Genomic DNA, 21,087 nt, shown 5'->3' with positions numbered 1-21,087 from the left:
CTAGTATGGACCTCAGAGATAGATCAGCCACGGTCTAACACCATTTCGAGTACAAAAATGAATTGGACTACAGCAATATAAATTTGAACATAGTGTAATTTTTCCTTTTTCTTGTCTGAGTGTATTTGTGAACTCAGAAATAACTTGACCTCATGTCTGATGCAGAGCTCACTGCATTCCTCCTCCTCCCTTTGCTCCTTTTCCCTTGCCTAGGCAATAGTGCATAACTTAGTTTTTTTTGCTTCAGAGATTGGAAGAAAATCTTCATGCCATAAATACGTTTTTTCTTCTGCAAGACACCTGTTTATCCCCTTGTTTAAATGTAAATGTTCCCTTATGCTTTTGAAATAAATTTCCTTTTGTAATTTTGTTTTGTGTCTTATTGTGTTATAATTATAACTTAAGATTCTTCATTCTTGGATATTAGCATTTATTGATTGCTTCTCATGATCTTAAATATAAAGATGAAAAAAGTGCTCTGTTGTCAAGGTCAGTCTTGATTCATCCTTGCAAGCCATCTGTTTTGGTGGTTTTTTTATAGGTAAGTACAATCTTCTGAAAAAGATTTGGTTCTTTTTGTCAAAACAGTGTCAGGAGAGCTGAAGCATGGGGTCCCATGCCTGTAATCCCATCAGGGTGCCGAGGAATGAGGCTCACAAGTTCATGTGTAGGCTGCATAGTTAGACTCCCAGTGTTTGAGGATAGAAAAAGTATCAGCCAGGTTCAGTGACAAACATCTGTAATCCCAGCAAGCAGGAGGGTGAGGAGGAGGATTCACAAGTTTGAGGCAATCCTGAGCTAAAGAGATCTCTCCTTTAAAATAAAAACCCAGTCCAGCAAGATGGCTCAGCCCATAAAGGAGCTTCCTTCCAAGAAGACAACCTAAGTTCAATCCCCTACGTCCACTTGAAAGTTGTCCTATGACCTATACACAAATTCACACTAAATTTAAAAAAATTTAATAAGAACCCACATCGAATTCTTACAAAACATGAAATCTCTCCTGACTGCTCTTACAAAGAACTCCAGTTTAATTCCCAGTATCCACATTAGGCAGTTATGCCTGTAACTTGAGTTCTGAGACTGGATACGTACTCCTCAGCAAGCATCTACATTGATGAGATGCATGCATATAATTTTTAAAAATAAACCTTTAAAAAGTAGTTTATATTAAAAGATGAAGCAGGAACATTTCCTGTTATATATTGACCTGAAAATTGACTCTTTTTCCCCTTTTTTCTTTTCTCTCTCTCTCTTTTTTTTTTTTTTTTTTTTTTTTGGTTTTTTTGTTTTTGTTTTTGTTTTTTTTTTTGTTTTGTTTTGTTTTTTTTTTTTGTTTTTCGAGACAGGGTTTCTCCATGTAGTTTTACTGCCTGTCCTGGATCTCGCTCTGTAGACCAGGTTGGCCTCCGAACTCACAGAGATCTGCCTGGCTCTGCCTCCCGAGTGCTGGGATTAAAGGCGTGCACCACCACTGCCTGGCTTCCTGTTATTTATTATAGTGAAGAGAAGAAAATAGCACATTTAGGTTGGGATTTGTAATTGTTTCACTCACTTCAAATGGGAAAGCTACTTTTGGGAGGAATTGAAAAACCCAGCCAAAAACAAAGTATGGATACTCAAGAAGATAAAATATATAAGCATAAGAAATTCCTCCCAGTTTTAGCTGCTAATAGTCTAGGTTAAATGAGCAAAGAATTGTAGGACAGACCCCCTAGGTGGCCTTGGTCAGCCCAGCTTTTCCCAATCCTGCTTGTACGTCTCAGAACATACCAAGAATGAACTGACCTAACTTGGGGACAGAAACCTGCACAAGGGTTGTATCCTTGTTCTTTCTAAACTAGTATGTTCTACATGTTTCTGCTCAGTGACACCAGTTACACCTAGTGTACAAAACCCAAAGTGCTTTGGGAGCTTTCAGATGTGGTATAACATAGGACATTCCCATCTGCCCTGGGCAGCTTCCCTGACCTTGGAGGGAAAGTTTATTGGCTTTATTTATCTTTGCTGCCTACCTGTATTATATATTCCTTTTCCTAGTTTTACTGTGTATTGTGTCTCACTAGACTAGACCTAAGAACCTTTGCAGAAATTACTAAAGAGCTTCAGTGCTCAAAATGTAGAAAGTAAATCACAAAGTAGTATGGTATGTCATTAGTGCTACAAAATTCAGAGGTGGCAAGAAAGCTGACATCTTCACAAACTAGCATTTGAGCTGTACCTTAAATTGCAGAAAAGGAAGCACAAGTAAAGGCCCAGAAGGAATAAGCAAACACTCTTCTCTGCATTAGGGATACCTAATACAGGAATGGTGTTCATACATAGACATCCTTGTACACTGAATATACACAATTTTTACTTCCAATTATACTTTAATAAGACTGGGATTTTAAAAGATCCACCTGAACTAAGGAAGACACATGTAGTAATATGTCACTCCTGAAATTCTACATTATTTGGGCAAAGGTATTACTGCAAATGTCATAATCACAGATAAGCTAATTTGTGGTTAATTAAAAGGAAGATTATTCACTTGGAAATCTTATAGAAATTCATTAAATCTAGCCTAGAGATGAAGTAAGTCAAAGTTTCAAACATGGAGACATTCTCTTACTGGCCTTAAAAGTAATGGCCATGTTGTGAGCTACATAGCAAGACATAGTGGGTGTTTTGCATTAATGGCTTGTCAGCATCAAGCAAGAAAACAGACCTCAGTCCTACAACAGCAAAGAACTAAAAGCTGCAAGAACTTGAATGAGCTTGAAGAGAACACTACCTAACCCTGCCACCAAGCTTCAGAGTGTAGCCTTGATACCAGTCTTGTGAGACTGAATAGAAAATCAGCCATGCCAAACCATACTCTCGTTCCATAGAAACTCAAAGTGTTAAGCTGCTAACTTTGTGAAGATTAGCTACACAACAGAAAACCATGGAGAGCTCTCAAGTTCTGAGACAAAATCTTGTCTCAAAGGACAAGGGTTATGATCTACAAAAAACAAGTGGATGATCCGTTGAGTTCATAGAAGGTAATTTTGCTTCCTTCCCAAAGGCTAGATGCCAAAGGAATTGCTAATAGTTAAAATATGTATTAGGGATTCTACTCAATTCATTCTGGAGTTCTGAAACCAAGTAGGTGTATTAAAAGTTATTAAATGATGGGCTAGAGGTACATAGCTCATTAGTAGTGTGTTTCGCTAGTATATGCAAGGCCCTGGGCTCAGTCGCTAGCATTGTAAAGAAAAAAAATCAAATGATGATGCCACTTTAATTATTTTATATACAGTAGATGACTACACCCAGAAATAAAGTGCTGAGAAAAAAAGGATTCCATCGTTTGTCACTACTTTAAAACTCAGTTACACTTCTTATTGTCTACATTTAAACTCAGTATGACACACGACTCCCTAACAACTTGACACCAGCATCACCTTTACCACACTTTACCTTTGTGTGTAAAGGTAAGCCTTTTTTCACCTGGTTGTAGCTGTCTCCTCTACACATACACCCTTAATCACACTCCCATTGTCTATATTTTAATTAACTCATCAACATCCTGGCTTACAGCTTAGTGTTCATATTTCCATGCCCAGTCTCCACTACCATGCAAAAGACAGATGTATATGTATGGTGTACATGTGTTTGTGTATGAGAATGTGTGCCACATGTATAAAGGTGGATCCCCCGGAGCTGGAGTTACAGGTAGCTGTGAGCAAGAGCAAAAAATGCTCTTCAGCCCTGAGTCATCTCTCCACCCCCAAGTTGTACCTTTTTAGTAAAATGAATGTTCTTTGTCATCAGTACTTTAAGCTGCTCAGGGGGCTGGGCCTGATGGTTCATGCCTGTAATACCAGCATCAAGAGGCTGACAAAGGCCTTCAAGGCCAGCCTGGACTAAATTATAAATTTCAGGCAACTTGGGCTGCATATGGGGACTTCATTTCAAAAACAAAACCGAACTGCTGTCAGAATTAAACAATGTCATGGTCTCAGTTCCCATAGCATGAGGCAGACGTTTGTTTTATTTTCCTGCAACACACCTATTCTCATCCTTTCCCCAACAGAAAAAAAAAGCATAACAAACGTCAACAGAAAATGATACGCCATACTGCCATACTAGTAGGCAGTCCTGAAATATCTGTAAGAACATAACGCTGGTAGAAGCTGGAACCTAACTAAGCTAGTTAATTGCCATTGCTAGTCTACCTGCTGGTAGTTAGCTTCTAACTTTAATAAATATTCAAATCAATCACCTGAGACTTTCCCTAGACTCTCAGGGCGTGGGGGGAGGGGAGCCACAAGTGCTGAAAACTTGCATATTTAATACGATCCCAGGAGATGCCAATATCTGGGTTCTACACCTACGCCTTTAGATTAGACTTGAGCTGCCCACCAAAGTCCTCTAGACACGTGCTGCTGTTAAGGCCCAGAAGTCTGACTACACCAGATGTAACTGATCTGTAAGTACATATCGCTTTCCAAATTTAGGGAGAAACAAAGTATCTATACCGATTATACATGCAGATCTTGTCTTGAACTGCTATTTCGTATTTGACAAGTTAACTAGAGCTATTTTTTAATTCCCTATGTGACACGCATTACAGTAGGGCTGCGCCGCTGGACACTCCACTACGAACTATGTAAAAATAATGCCTCTCTTGGGTAGTTCGAAAGCATCTTTCATTGCACTACCAGAAACAATACTTACTTTTTAAAAAGAACCACCACCTAGTCTTCTCACTTCTGCTCAAGCTCCACCTAGTCTAGTATTATTATCTCCCCTCTGGTTCCCACGCTTGGAGATCACACAGCCTAGAGGAAAACGATAACTAAAAAGCAGTTTCCAGCTCCGAGGTGTAGCAGTAGCGGTCGCCCCCAAGCAATGCTGAAGTGACTAGTGAGCGGGCTCCTCCTCCTGCTCCAAAGGCGACCTCCCCAAGATGGCGGACGGCAAGGAGTAACTTCCGCTTCCGGTGTGAGCCGCCCGGCTGGGGGGGGCAAGATGGCGGCGGCAATAAGGGTCCGCGGCCGGTTCGAGCTGCCGCCTTGCTCCGGGCCAGGATGGCTTCTCAGCCTTTACGCTTTGCTGAGCGTGGTGGCTCGAGGGGCCTTGGCCACCACGCACTGGGTCGTCACGGAGGACGGGAAGATCCAACAGCAGGTAGCGGCCAGGGTGCCCCCTCTCTGTCCGCGCCCCGTGATGGGGGTCCCCGAGCCGGGCCCCTGTGTGGCTCCGCACGGCACCGCCCCCAGCCTGCCTCCCTGTGGTCCTGGCCGGCGGGTTGTGGCTTCCAGCGCTCAGACTTGGCGCCGCCCCCTCCCCTCAGGTCTCCTTGCCCTGGCTCCGCCGTGGGAAACTTCTCAGCCTTCCACCGTGGGGCCGCGCGCCGTCCCGGAACCGACCCCGGGAAACCTAGACTTGAGCCCAGGGTTTAGGAAGCACATATTCATCATTAGTTCTGCCTTTGGAGCCTGTGGGCCGGGTCCCGCGCGCCCCCACCTCTTCCAGAGGAAGTAGAAAGCAGGTGGCAGTGCCGGGGAGTGCGCGAGTCCCAGGCCGGTGACAACCAGGGTAGCTTTAGTGAATGGATCACTTAGGCGACTCCTCCAGTCTTCTCTCCCACATGGTGGGATTTGTTTCAGGATATGGTGGTTTTAGGCTGTGCCGTTAGCCAGGTCATCAGGGGCTCATTAAAGACAACCCATTCTTGCTCCTTCCGAAGGAATGCCAGAAGATGCCTCTGGTGGCGTTGTCTGCATCATTCAGCTCTTAGGTGCCCTCATTTCCCGGTGCATTTTGCATTGCTTTTTTACCTAGTTCCTGTAACCCAGCCCGGCACGTAGCATATACAGTTTACTAGATTATTGTATGCTTGAACTGATTTCTCAGAGGACAGACCGCTTTTCTTATGTAACTTTCTGATGCCTGCATTTGCGTTTATGCTGCTGATGCTTAGAGTACGTGCGCGCGCGAGGGCGCGCGCTCCACCACAGAATCTTGTAAACTTAATGACTTTCAGTGCTTAACAGCAATCGGTAAATGTCCAGCAGACATTTAAAAAGTAAAGTGTGTACTCCATGCAACTGAAGCATACTAACTCTAATATTTTAACCAAAGTCGCGTGAAATTACTGATCGTTTGGGTTAACTGTAGGAACACTAAATCTAAACAACTATAATTAAAAATAGTCAGCCCCTGTCTTTTCATTATACTATTTACTCGCGTGTATTTATAGCTGACTCCCATTTTAAAAGGTTTCTTTTTCAAGAATATTAAGGTCCAGCTTAATTTTCATTAAGCTCCGGCTGAGGCTTAAAAATGGTCTCAGAAACCCTAGAAAATACAGTAAGGCTGTCTTTTTGACATAAGGTAAGAAATCTTGTGTCCATTCTCGTTGTTTTCATCTTTTGTTTGCTGTTGGTGGTTTTCTCTGATGCCCTCCTGAAGGGAGACATTGAATTAAGTCATTTATACTGCAATTTGGGGAGCCCTTCTCCTATTGGTTCTTTTGCTATATATTGTTTCTGGCCACAGCTATTTATACTCTGACATTGACTTCTCCTTCTCATTTTGGTGTCCTGCCATTCTACTGAGAAAGTAGCCCATCTGAAAAGTGAAGGCTAATTGATGGAGATGGATTGTTTATATGCTGAATATTGCAATGGAAAAGTCAAATCAGATTTGGTTTTGTTCTTTAACAAATGCCGTCTTTTGCGCATTGGATCTATGCTTTAGAAGGGAAAATAAGGGTTTTAGTAACTTGCCTGAGAGTAGGGCCAAATCTTCGGACTCTGCCAGGTCATCCCTTCAGTAAGTAGTTAGGCTTAAAGTTAAGAAAGCAAGTCTTTTTCATTTGTGTCTTTTTTAATGACCCCTTTCATTGGCTTTTCCAATTCTTCTCTGCACATTAACAGTTGCAGCATTGAGTTCTGGAAGCCATGAAATTTTATTCTATAAAAAACAAAGTTGCACACAACAGTGTAACAGCTGTAGGGTAGGGATAGGGAAGATGGAGTTAATCTAAGGGAAAATCAGTACAAATAAATAAAGTAGGAATTGGATATAATGGGCAGCTTTTGTGTTGGGCTCCAGTAACTGCCTAACTCTTGTGCCCTTTCCTGGCAATAAACTGAATTCAAGCAAAATCTAATAAATATAGTTTAGATTGCAGTCAGTGGTCACATTGGGTATATATTAGTACGTAAATTTGGGGATATTATAGTTCTGTTTGTAAATTCAGAAACATAGTTAGGATCCAGTATATGTACTGTATCCTCAGTGACATATCTAATTCTTGGTTCTTGGTTCTGTTACTCAGCCGAGAACAGAAGTGTGGTTTCAGTTTTAAAATGACCTACTAGCCGGGCAGTGGTGGCACACACCTTTAATCCCAGCACTCGGGAGGCAGAGCCAGGAGGATCTCTGTGAGTTCGAGGCCAGCCTGGGCTACCAAGTGAGTTCCAGGAAAGGCGCAAAGCTACACAGAGAAACCCTGTCTCGAAAAACCAAAAAAAATAAAATAAAATGACCTACTATCAAGAAGAAGCCATGGGCAAACTGAAGTAGAAAAATCTTAGAAAATTAGAGTGGCAAATGCCTCTCTGATTATTTGAATTATAATATTTAAACTTTTTCTAATTATATATAAGTCATTACTTTTCCACAGCACAGTCATTTTTCCCCAGCAAATGTGGAGGTGTTTATATGAATTAAAAATCAGAATTGGAGCCAACTGTGGTGGCACACAACTTTCATCCCAGCAATAGGGAGGCAAGAGGCAGGTGAATCTCTGAGTTTGAAACCAGCCTGATTTACTTATTTAGCAAGTCCCAGGCCAGCCAGAGCTATTTAATGAGATCCTGTCTCTCAGAGGAAAAAAAAAAAAAAAAATCAGGCTTGCCCGAAGTGTACATTTAATTAGGGGCATTTCCATTATTGTACTTAGTTTTAAGTACAGCATGGAGTCTTTACCAGGAGAAGTGCATATTCATTGAATTTTTATATTTCAGCCATAGCAGACCCTAAAGATAGATAGCCACTAGTTCTATACTGCAGGCTTGTGAATATGCAAGTGTGGAAACTCACTGTCCATGGGTGGGTTGAATTGGGGCTTCAGTCAGACAGATCTACATTCTTGCAGGCAGCCTTTTCACAATAAAAGCTGAGGTTGCTGCTGGCAACAGCACGTGTCCAGTGCATGCCATGGAAAATCAGAGTGCTTCTTTCCATGATTCCTGCCTCAGCTGAGAAGCATCCCTTCCTACCACTGAATTCGCAGGAACGTCTTCTAGGGAGTCGTGGAGTTGGGGTGTGAAGCGAATGTTCCATTTGCTATGTTTCTTTCCACCACAGACAGACAAAGTGGAGCTTTTTCTCCACTTTGGGTTCTGGGATACCTCTTAGCATTCACTGCCCCCTTCACCTGGAAATCAGAAAGACCATCTGTCTTCATCGTCTTTCCTGCTGCTCTGACAAAATACCCCAGCAAAAATACCTTAAGGGAGAAAAAGTCTATTTAGCTCACCACTCCAAGTTACAATCCATCATGGGAAAGTGGGGAGATGTCAGGGTAGCAGGAACTTAAGGCAACCAATTAGAAGGAGCTACTCACAATACAGCCATAGAGAGCAGTGAGTTAACACATACATGCCCGTGCTCAGCTCACTTTCTCCACTTTTTACAGTCTAGGCCTCAAACCCAGGGAACAGTGTTACCCACAGAGGATGCTCTGCCCTTCTCAGTTAACAAAACCAAGACAATTCCTTGAGACTTGCCCACTGGCTGATTTAATCTAGACCATCCCTCATTGAGACGCCCAGTGGTTCTAGATTATGTCAGATTGGCAAAACTTATCATCCCACCTTTTATCTCACTTTATTTAAGCAAGGCTCCTTAACTTGGATTCATTTTGTGAACTAGATGAGTGCATGCTATTAGCCAGTTAGCATGAGAATCTACTGTGTAATTAAGCCAAAATAAATAAATAGATAGATAGATAGATAGATAGATAAATAACTTGCATCATCCTTAGGTGTTGAAATGGGGCTTCATAGTTAGTGGTACACATCTATAATCCCGGCACTTGGATGTGGAGGCAGGAGGGTCAGTAGTTGGTTATCCTTGACTATATAGCAAGGTTATGACTGGCCTGGGCTACCTGAGACCCTGTCTCCAACACAAACTTGTGCTCGAGACACACACATGGAAGGAAGGTAGCATGCTTCAGTTAGAGCATGTAGGCAGCTTCTTCATAATCATAGCTGGGACTGTTGCTCGTTGATTTTGTGAAGAATAATCTTCTAGACAATATTTTCAAGTATTTTTTATTTTTTAATTAAAATATAATCACATCACTTTCCCTTTCCTTCTTCCAACCCTTCCCATATAACCCTCTGCTCTCTTTGAAATTCACGGCCCCTACTTCTTTAATTGTAGTTAAATACTTGTGTTGTTTAATTTTGATGTTCTTAACCGATAATGTGGCAGCTTTTTCTTTCCCTCCCTTTCTCTCTTCCTTCCTTTTTCTTGTTCTTTGTTTGTTGAGACAAAGTCTCATATAGCCTAGGTTTGCCTCAAAGTTACTATGTAACAGAGGTTTGCCTTGAACCATTTGATAATTCTGTTACCATCTTTGAAGTGTTGATTACAGAAATACCCAGCAGGCCCAGGTTTTTGTGGGTTTTTTTTTTTTTTTCTTTTTTTCCCAAAGTACCTGCTAATTCACTTGCAGGGAAGGTTAAATAAATTTTGAGATTAGCCTTCGACCCTCAACACTCACTGGTATCCTATTTCTTTAGTTTTTGTGAGTTTTGTTTTGTTTTGTTTTGTTTTTAATTTGTCTGTTTTAGAAAGGTTCTCCTGTATCTCAGGCTAACTTCAGACCCGCCACGTAGGATGACTTTGAACTTTGTAATCCTGAGGTTACAGGTGTGTACCTCTATGCCTGGCTCATTTCATATCAGATGAACTCTTGAATGTTCCAGCTGTTAGTGTGTAGGCTTGTTCAGTTAAGAATTCTCTCTCCAGCAGTGGAAGTCTCTGCTTTCAGGAAGCATCACTGCTGTTACCACTGTCTCCTCATTGTAGCATTTATTTCCTTGACCATGTCTCCTTCTCCTCTAAAGTTAGAACCATCAGGTTTCAATGTAGGGGTAGAAAGTATTTTCTGTGGGGAAAGGATTTTTAAAGAATACGTGTTACAGTGCTGGAAAGATAGCTCAGCAATTAAGAGCACTGACTGCCCTTCCAGAGAACCTGGGTTCAATTCCCAGCACCCACATGGCAGCTCACAACTGTCTGTAACTCCAAGATCTAACACCCTCACACAGACATACAGACAGGCAAAACACTAATGCACATAAAATAAAAATTAATAAATTATTTAAATTTAAAAAAATACACGTTACAACTTAGTAACCTTTTTCATACATCTAATGAGTAGCATTTAGTAGTGACAACAATTATAAGTGTATTAATCTACAGTAGGGTGCATTTTGTGCTATTTGAAGTACATGTTTTTCTTCGTATCACTCCAGTAAGTAGAAGAAGGAAACATAAGAGCAAATGTGGAGGTAAAGAAGGCCTATCCAGTCCATTTTCTTCCAGTTTAGATTATTTCAGCCAAGTATTTCATAGTAAATTTAGGATAGGTGACAATGGGGATGGCGCTCAAGTAAGTGTGAGTTTATTTGGTGATTGTGTGATCATTTGCCTCGGTCAGGCAGATGTCTAGGGAGCGCAGATGCTTTTCATTGCTCATGCTGCTGATGCATAAAAGCTTATCCCTTTGGCAAAGCACACTTGCTAAGTCACTTTCAGCAACTCTTGCCCAAAGAAGAGATATACCACATGGAGTTGACAGAGGCCAAAGTCCCATGGCACTGCTCTTCAATAGGTTAGAAGTGGATGGGCTATTGGATTTTGGCTTGATGGTAAGTAATTTGGCAGGTTTGAGAGGAGCTTCACATGCACAATGACTCAGCTTAGTTTCAGTGCTTTTAAGAAAAGAGAGTGCCTGGTTATAGTGTACCCAGGATATGACCCAAATTCTTCCATAACTTCTGACCTAACCCTTCCTTCTCTCTAGCCTTTAGCTAATCCTCCTTGAGTACCTAACCCTCACTCCAGCATCACATACACACACACACACACACACACACACACACACACACACACACACACACTTTGCTCTGTTTGTTATCAGCATCCTGGGTGTGTTATGTTCTCCCTTGCTTCTGTCCTTTGCACATGTTCCTCCCAGGTACCCTCATCTGACTAACTCCACAATGTGTGTGTCATTTTCTTTCTTTGGGTTTTCATAGCATACTGAATTTCTTTCTGAAAGCATTTACTGTCCCATGCTCTGTCCATTTACTTACCTTAGTGCCCTCTGGACCACTGACTGCATTGGTCCAAAGAGAGTCTGGATATATCCACCTCTACAACTCCAGCATCTCCCACACTGTCAAAGCACGCAGGTGACAACAGATAATTAACTGTTGATTGGCATCATGATGCAAGCAAGTGTGATGAGTGGATTCTGCCTCTCAGACATTTACAATTGCCTTTATGAAGCCAGTGTTCACTAGTTTGATCATCATCTGAAGATAGCTTGTAGGAAGTCTCAGACTTGTGAAATATTTTGAAAGATCCAAGTAACCCATCAATCAATCAGCCCTTCAACTCTCAGAAGGGGTGTGGGCTAGATGAGAAGGGCTGTAATCTCAGGGACCACTCTTGCCTGTCTGCTGCTGATCAGGTTATGCTCTGCAAGGGATAGCATCCTCTCTTCCACTGGTGTTATACACAGAAGATCAGCTTTATTGCCCGACATGTAAATCTATAGAGAAGCAATGAGAAAAATGATGAGTACGAGAAGTAAAAGAGAAGAATGAGAAAGCAGGCGGTGTAGACAAAGGGTGGCAGCTACCCTGCTGAGCAGGGGTTACAATCAGCTGCATGCCCAGCAGCTGTTGTAGTTTGGAAGCAACCCTGCTGGAAGCAAACAGAAGGCGTACAGGCAGTGAGGGATAGGAGGGCTTGCCAACAGGCCAAGTCAAAAATTAGCACAGCTTTGCACTCCAGTAGGTGGAGAGCAGTACCTGGGTCTCAGTTACACTCTCTGATGGCAAAAGTTAAAACAACAGAAGCTCCTGTGTGTGCTGCTATGGCAGATAACTCAAGAGTCACGTGTGTACTCCTCCCGTTCTCTCAAAGCCAATCCAGTCAGCCCTTTATCCCTACAGCTCTCATATGGACACCCAGGGCTTCCCTCATCGCTAAACTCAGTTCTCAGTAACCTCAGCAATCTTACTTCGCCTCTTAGCTACCTAGTGGCAGCCTCCTACCTTACTGAACTATTTACTTTCACAACTGCCAAGACCCAGACTGTTTTTCTTCTGAGCCACTGGCCATGACTTTTCATTCTTTTCCGCTGGATTCCTCTTTGCTTGATGACTCTTACCGGCTGGTGTGCTGCCTTGCTCCCTGACCTGATGGTCTCATGCAGTCTCCTGCCATAAAATTTGACCTCCTGAGGACTTCCAAATCTCATCTGAGCTCCATGTCTCCTGGGCATCTCCACTCAGAATGCCATCACATGTACACATGCCTTAAACCCAACCCCACCCCAAACTTCTTCCATTCACCAAATTGCTGAGACCCCAAATACTGGTGTTTTCTTGACTCTTTTATTCTCTATTCCATACCTGGCCCAAAAATAAGCGTCATTTTTACTTCCAAAGTGCTTCCCAATTCAGCCATGTGTTTCCACTTCACTTCTGTAGCCCTAGTCCAGACTAACTCTGCCTCAAGCTTGCTCTGATGCCAGATCTTAACTGGTCGTCTTACTCCAATTATGTCCTAGATGATCCCTTCTCCCCAGAATCACTGAAAATGTTTTATTTTGTTTTGTTTTTTTAAACACATGTGTCCATATCACTCATTCTCAGATAGGAAGGAAGCAGAGAACATGAGAACCATGGTTTCCCATCACACATGAAGATGAATATCTAGGTTCTGCTATAGCTTACAAGGCCTGAAAGACCTGAGACCTGGCCACCTCTCCAGCCTCAGATCCCACTGTCCGTCTTAGGTGATGTGCTGTGTTTGAGCCTTCAAAGCTGATATAGCCTTTGGGGCTATTCAGACCAAGCAAATTTCTGCCTTTGGACCTCCTTCTACAGATGCCATTCTATCTCAAGCTGCCTCTTCTTTCAGGTCTGTTCATATTACACCTCTTACATATGGAAAACATCATTTCTCCCAACACTGTATTCTTCCTCTGCTTTATTCTTCATAGCACTCACTGCTGGCACTGTATTTTATTTCCTGTCCATTCAAGAAGGTACCAGCTTTGTCTTCTTCAATGAAGTAACCTCAGAACTGAAAACAGTGCCTGGCGCATGGCATACACTCAGGAAATTCTGAGTAAGTGAAAAAAGTGTGTGTTTGCATACATTATTTTTACCTGCAGTGTTACATGTGTCAACATACTCGCAGGCCACCATCACTTCCGTGGTCTAGAGCAAGGACAGTGTGTTGATTTGAAGGTGACAAAAGGGCTCGTTGATTCTCTGTTACAAATAAAAAGCTTGGACAAGCCAAGTCCTTTCTAAGAGCATAGTGTCTCTGAACAAGAGTTGTAAGATGTTCCCTAGCCACATCAAATTGAGTGTTCTTCCTCAAAGTTCCTTGTATTTGGAAATATTTTTATGAATTTCTCTTTTAAACATACAATTGGGAACATTTTGTGTGGTGACTAACTTGCCACCTTAAAACAATAAAGTAAAAAGCTTCCTTCTTGGTTAAGACTTGATAGTAATCAATTGTATAAATATTCTATAATGTATTTCTCCAGTGCTTTGGCAGGCATTTCGATTCTGCAGGTTTTTTACTGTCAGACAATGCTGTGGCAAGTGAGTGTGTATCTTTGTATCCTGTCTACGAGTGTTTGTAAGATGAATTCTTAGAAATGGAGTTAACTGGTTCAAAGAATGTAGGTCACTAGTTTTCCTAGGTATTGGTGAATTATCGTGCTAAAGGATTATGTCGGTATTTGAAACTGCCCAACAGTAGTTGGGATGTGTAAACCTTTGTTCATAATCTCACTTCAACAAGATCATGCCTTGCCCTTAGGTAAACAGCACTGTGGCCATCAGTAGGAGTGGAAAGCAAAAAGCAGCCTCCAGTTTCATTTTCATGTCTTCCTAGAAAAATTAAACTTTTATCACTAGTGCGTACTTCATACTTGTTGTATTGCAGCAAAAGAAATAAGTCATGTTGATTTCATCCCCTACACAGTGGGTTAGTAATGAGGTTGAACTACATCCAGTTGCCTCTCTTTAGGGCAATGATTTCCATCATAAACTAGCAAAGTCATCCCCAGGCCATTGAGTTTCCTGTCACCTCAGTAACAGTATGGCCCAGTGTCTCGCACTGATTGTAGTGTGTTTTCTAGGATTTGAGTAACCCAGTTATCGCACTAAGAATTTTAAAGCTAAACCTTGTATTAATTATATCTAGGCTTAGTGAGTACTTATATTATTTTCTGTTGCTGCTGTTTGAGAAAGAGGAGGAGGAGACTACAAACTTAATGGTTTAAAACAACCTAAATCTATTGCCCTCCAGTTAATAAGGCTAGAAATCCAAACTGGGACTCACAAGCATAGTCCAGAGGACAGCATCACTGAGCACCTTCCTGGAGGCTCTGGGCAAGGCCCACCTTTTCTAATGCCTGGTGGCTGCCAACATTCCTTGCTCTTGGGCCACTTTTATTGCATCTTCAAAATCAGCAGCAGTGTACCCTATGACCTCACTTTCTTTCTCTCTCTGTCTCTGCAGCCTACCTCGTGTGTGTGTGTGTGTGTGTGTGTGTGTGTGTGTGTGTGTGTACACTCTCCTTCTTCTATATAATTACACTGTGTTATACACACCTGATATCCAAGCTGTGTTCTCTGTCCTAATTAAGACAGTCTGATTAGTAACAGTTCAGCTGGTTGATATCTTCATTCTCATTTGCCATATAGCATAATGTTTTCGAAAGATTAGGGATCTGAGCATGGGAATCTTGGTTGGGCCATTATTCTGCCTGCTACTATATGCTTAGTACTTATTTGCTGCCTGAATTAAAGCCACAGCTGAGTTACATATAAAACTGCTATCTGTAATATAAACAGCAGTTGGAAGAGAGAGGCTGGAAAATCAGGGGCTCTCACATTCAACCTCAGCTACATAGGAATTTGAGGCCAGCCTGTCTCAAAGGGGAAAAAATAGTAACAGAATCAGCTACATTGTTTTCATATGTGTTTACAAGAGCTTCTTGACAGATACATAGGAGAAATAATCCACGACTCTTGTCATCTCATCCAACATTTTATTTCCTTTCCTTGTAAAGTTACAAATCGTCTAGCTGAAAGTATATTGTTTATATGTTTTCTATGTTGCAGAAATTCTAAAATAGAGTTTAAGAGTTATTTGTTGCTTATGTTGGAAATGTTAATTACCTTGCTTATCAGGAAGACATTAAATGTTTGACATGAATGTTTTCGCAGATTGGCTGAAACACTGTGAATGTTTAAATCTAGGTAATAGCTATATGATACACTTCACATGTCTGAATTATGCAAGATTAGGCATGTTTGCAACCATTGTAACACAAATCTTAAAGGGTCTTATTAATAAAAAACTTGGGGCCAGGTATTGGGGTGAACACTGAATGATCAGAGAAACAGAACAAACCACATCCAACCTCACCTTGCCAATTCCTCAGCTGATCCTGTTTCCTCTTTCTGAAAGCCTCTGAATCCTCATCCGAATGGATCTCAGCTAAAATGCCGCTAAAAGCTTAAAAAGGCTTAGTTCCTAGTCCTCATGCCTTATATACCTTTCTGCTTCCTGCCGTCACTTCCTGGAATTAAAGATGTGTGTCACCATGCCTGGCTGCCTGCCTGGCTGTTTCCAGTGTGGCTTTGAACTCAGAGATCCACATGGATCTCCGCCTCCAGAATGCTAGGATTAAAGGCATGTGCTACCACAGCCTAAACCTATGTTGAATATAGTGGCTGTTCTGTTCTCTGACCCCCAGATAAGTTTATTGGGGTACACAATATATCAACCACAAACCATGGTTTCTAGAAACAGCAATAACAAGAAAATAAAATCCAGTTGAGGGTAAACTTCAGAGGATAGTGGCCACAAAATTCATGTGATGGTCAAGGATTCGTACTTTGGTTAAGTTTGGTTTTAATTTGATGGCTTGATAATTCTTCAAACTGAGACTAGTTTTAACTTTCACATTAAATTATTGTACAAGTCCTCTGGCAGCAAAAATTGCAGCAAATCGGTTATCTTTTTTCTTTTCTTTTTTTGGTTTTTTGGTCTTTCGAGCTTGGATTTCTCTATGTAACAGCTCTCGCTGTCCTGAAACTCGCTTTGTAGACCAAGCTGGCCTCAAACTCACAAAGATTTCCTGCCTCTGCCTCCCAAGTGTTGGGATGAAAGGCGTGCATCACCTCCTCCTGGCAAAGCAGTTATCTTAACAAAGTGTGTCTCAAAGGCTAGGAAGACAACTCCATCCATAAAATGCTTGCTGCACAAGCATGAGGCCCCAAGTGTGATCCCCAACACCCATGTAAAAAGTCAAGCGTAGTGGTGTGCACTTGTAATCCCAGAGTTGGGAGAGTGGAGACAGGAGAAACACTGGAGCTGGCCAGCCAGCCTAGCCTAATCAGCGAGTCCCCTGTCCTTAAGACAGTCTGTCTCACAAAAAAAAAAAAAAAGTAGATAGCTGTCTTGAGGCTTCCCATGTGTACATGCACGCGTGCACACACACACACACACACACACACACACACACACACACACACACACACGTTTTGACAGTTATAGCCAAGAGTCTATAAAGACCCTCTTATGAAGTAAAGATGGACTGATATTTTGAACTTCAGTTCTCCAAACCTGAAAGAAAGTGGAAGTCCATGATGGCTTGAAGGGATAATTGAATGGAGAGTATTGACAACATACCTTCTGCCTCTCAGCTCATCCCTTTAAAACTAATCCTGAGTACCATGGTATGGCCACGGCTAGAGTCACAGGTACAAAGTTCCTTGGCCAGTTCTTTGACAATAGCAATAAATTAGACTTCAGATAAGGTATGGAGAGAAAGGTAAGGGCCAGAAGACACTAGCTGGTGCATTTTTGGAGTTCTCCTTGGATTCACATCTGTGACAAGAGCTGTCTTGATGAATACCTAAGAGAAAGCTCCCAGACCACTCTTCAGACCAGAGCTTTTACTTGTTACAGTTTGTTTAAAATTAAATAAAACAAAATTGTTTCCTAGTACCCTCAAGTTTGATGTGTACAAAGCTAACGTACTTATAGGTAGAAAATTTCCAAGACCAGCCTGGTCTACAAAGTGAATTCCAGGACAGTCAGGAATGTTACACAGAGAAACCCTGTCTTGAAAAAAGACAATAATAATAATAATAATAGGTAGAAATTTTCATTATAAATAAGCAGTATGCACTCACTGTTGAAAAGACAGGAAGCACAAGATAATCACCTAGAGCCCCACAAACTAGAAGCATGCTTTTAAAATATTGTATAGAAACTATCAAATGTAGAGTGAGGCAGGAGAAATATTTTTAAGTATAAAAGAAAGGTCAGTATAAAGCCCACAGAGATTGAGATTAAAATGTTTTCAGTTATTCCTGTGTTCCTAAAGGCTTATGGAAACTAATTGTTGGTAGGAATTGAAATTGATTCAACAATTTTGGAGAAAATTAACCAAACATAAAGTGCATCCCCTCTGACTTAGACATTCTCTTCAAAGGGAAGAACATATCTAGACTGCTGTCCCAAGAGCACATGTAGAAGGATGCTCACCACAGTGGTTTTATTTTTAAGGAAAATAATGAGTAACCTAAATTTTAGTAAGAAAGTGGGGCTTTGTTAACCCTGAGCTAGGTGTGGTGGCACACAGCTTTAATCCCACTACTTTGAGAGGCTGAGATGGGAAGATCTAGAGTTTAAAGCTAGTCTGGTCACACAGTGACAACCTGTCTCAAAACAAAATATTACCCACTAAAATTAAGGTCAAATTAGGGATACAGCTCTGTTGGTAGAATGCGTGTGTCCCCCTCGCAACACTACATAACTGGGTGTCATAACTCACCCCTGTAATTCTAGCACTTGGGAGGTGGGCCAGAATTTCAAGGTCATCTTCAGCTTAACAGAGACCAACCTGGGCTACATGAGACTGTGTCAAAAATAAAATGCCAGGCAGTGGTGGCACACGCCTTTAATGCCAGCACCAGGGAGACAGAGGCAGGTTGATCTCTGAGTTTGGGGCCAGCCAGGTCTAGAAAGGGCCACAGTGAAGCCCTGTCTCAAAAACAAAACAAAAAACAATAAATCAGGGTTTGGGAAGATGTCTCTGTAAGTAAAGTGCTTTCCCTTCAGTCCTGGAGACCTGAGTTCCACACTGTAGAACCCAGAGAAAGGAGTCTGAGTGCAGTAGCACATGAGTATAATCCCAACACTGGGAAAGCAAAAATAGGAATCTTGCTGGCCAGCCCATCTAGATGAATTACTAAGAGACTGTCTCAAAAATTAAGGTGGAGAACAGTCTAGTAGGGCACCTGACATGGAACCTCTGGCCTTTGTGCATGTGTGAGCACACACACACACAAATAAATAAATAAATAATGGGGTGATAGCTTGGTCAGAAAAGTGCTTGCTGTTCAAGTATGACGACCTAAACTCAGTCCCCACCACCCACATAAAAAGCCAGTACTAGCACATGCTTGGAATCCCAAGTGTAGAAATAGGAGGATCCCTGGAGCTGGTTGGCTAGCCAGGCTAGCCTAATTTACAAGTCCCAAGTTCCAGTAAAAGACCCTGTCTTACAAAACAAGGTGGCTATTACATGAAGAGTTATAGATGAAGTCGACCTGAAGTTGACCCATGGTCTTCACATGCACATGTACACAAGCACACATACCTGCATACACACATAATAAGGAGGTAAGATTAATAATGATCCAGTTGTATTTGCTGGGAAAGACATGCAATAAAATGGACAGAGGAATGGGTAGGGGAAGGACTCAATACACTAGATATTATTCCCATTTGGCGCACGCCTTTAATCCCAGCACTCGGGAGGCAGAGCCAGGCGGATCTCTGAGTTTGAGGCCAGCCAGGGCTACCAAGTGAGTTCCAGGAAAGGTCAAAGCTACACAGAGAAACCCTGTCTCGAAAAAAAAAAAAAAAAAAATTAGCCAGGCTGTGGTGGCTCACATCTTTAATGCTAGCACTCAGGGAGGCAGAGGCAGGCAGATCTCTGTGAGTTCCAGGACAGCCTGGTCTACAGAGTGAGTTCCAGGACAGCCAGAGCTACATAGAGAGACCCAGTCTCCATGCTGCTTTCATATATTAAAATGAATACCACTGAAGAGGTTAGGACAATTACTGTGTGTGAATAAGTTGCATATGAGACTTGAGTTAATGTCACTACAGAAATGTGTCATTTCCTGCTGTAAATGACCACTGACAATTGATTGACTCACATTTGCCTTCCTAGAACAATCAAATGTTTGTACCCTTAAATTATTTTGTCTAAAATGTTCACCTTTATCAAACTTGGCAATGGAGCAATTTCCATCTATTGCCGTATGGATTTACTGAATTCACCATCTTAGGGTTCTGATTGGAGATGTGACCATTAACAATGTCTGGATTCGGGCTGGAGAGATGGCTCAGCAGTTAAGAACACTGGCTGCTCTTTCAAATGACCCAGGTTTCAATTCCCAGCATCCACATGGTGGCTCACAGCCATCTCTAACTCCAGTTCCGGATATTCGACACTCTCACACAGACATACATGCAGGGAAAACACCAATGTACATAATAAAAGCAAATCATTAAAGTCTTAGTTCATTAGAGAATGCAACAAGTGTAATCTATAAAAGTGTACTTGATAGGAGTAAAATACCTACTGCTGGTTTATATAATTGAGTGCATGTACTCATATAATGTACTCTAAGGAAAATACAGTTGAATTGCCTGGCATATTTCGTCTTCTTTGGTGAAGTGGATTGCTGCAGAACAGTGAACTATCTATCACCTGGAGACTTAGAGAATGCATCCTTCCAGGTCACAGAATTAAGTCCGCATAGTTACATTTCAAATGCCAGCTCCGGTTTTCCCTGCAGTATAATTGCTCTAAATATAATTCATGTCTTTTCTTAAATAGAGCAGGTGAAAATAGTTCTGCCTTTTCTTTGTGATCCAGGGCCTATGAGCATGTATTGCACTGTCAGGAAATGGAATTTGGTAGCATTTGTCACTTGATGAAAAGCCAAAGCGAACTTTGAGATTTTAGTGTGAAGTATGTTCTCTTTTGTTTGGTGGGTTGGTTGGTCAGATGGTTTCATTTTTTTCTTTGAGACAGTCTGTAGACGAATTTCTAAACAGTCTTATTAAATAAGAAACACAGAGCCAAATACAGAGGTGCAAGCCGTAGAGATCAGAGCAATAGCCGCCAACTAACCTTAGCTCACCACCTCGCCGTAGCTTCCCAAGAGAGCCTCTACCTGCGCCTTTATTGTCTTCCTGTTCTGCCTTCTCATTGGCTCTAAGCCCAGCCACATCACTTCCTCATCACTGCCTGTCTATACAGACCTCCTGGTCTCTATGATTGGTACTGGGATTAAAGGCATGTGTCACCACGCTTGGCTGTGTCCTTGAACACACAGACTGTGCCTGCCATGTAATCGGATTAAGGGCATGTGCTACGTTTATGGCCTGACTTCTGTTTATGGCTGACTATGACCTCTGATCTCCAGGCAAACTTTATTTATTAACATACAAATAAAATATCACCACAACAGTTTCAAAATGTAGCCCAGACTGGTCTCAAACTCATAATGTTGCCTCATGCTCTTGAGTGCTGGGATTAAACTTCCTCTCTCTAATACCTCTTGGTTTTGACCCTGAGGGTCTTTAAATGCTAAAGATTATGGCATTTTCTCATTTGTAAACATTGTACAGAGAGAATATAGGAGTATATAAATTCCAAGTGTTCAATCAGTG

The 21,087-nt window shown here is 41.7% G+C and overlaps 1 protein-coding gene across 4 annotated transcripts in view; it reads left to right on the top strand.

Moving 5' to 3' along the window:
• Positions 1 to 4,988: 4,988 nt before the first annotated feature.
• Positions 4,989 to 21,087, top strand: part of Ttc17 (tetratricopeptide repeat domain 17) — a 108,215-nt gene continuing 92,116 nt past the window's right edge. For all 4 annotated transcript variants that reach the window (XM_059260992.1, XM_059260991.1, XM_059260994.1 and 1 more), the window contains exon 1: positions 4,989 to 5,157. In XM_059260992.1, coding sequence (XP_059116975.1) covers positions 4,999 to 5,157 — 159 coding nt within the window. In that variant the 5' untranslated portion in view covers positions 4,989 to 4,998. The remainder of the gene's footprint in view (positions 5,158 to 21,087) is intronic.

This window comes from Peromyscus eremicus, chromosome 4 (genome assembly GCF_949786415.1).
Source record: "Peromyscus eremicus chromosome 4, PerEre_H2_v1, whole genome shotgun sequence".
Classification (NCBI taxonomy): domain Eukaryota; kingdom Metazoa; phylum Chordata; class Mammalia; order Rodentia; family Cricetidae; genus Peromyscus; species Peromyscus eremicus.
The sequence above is the reverse complement of the archived record's forward strand: the minus strand, read 5'-3'. Positions and strand labels throughout refer to the sequence as shown.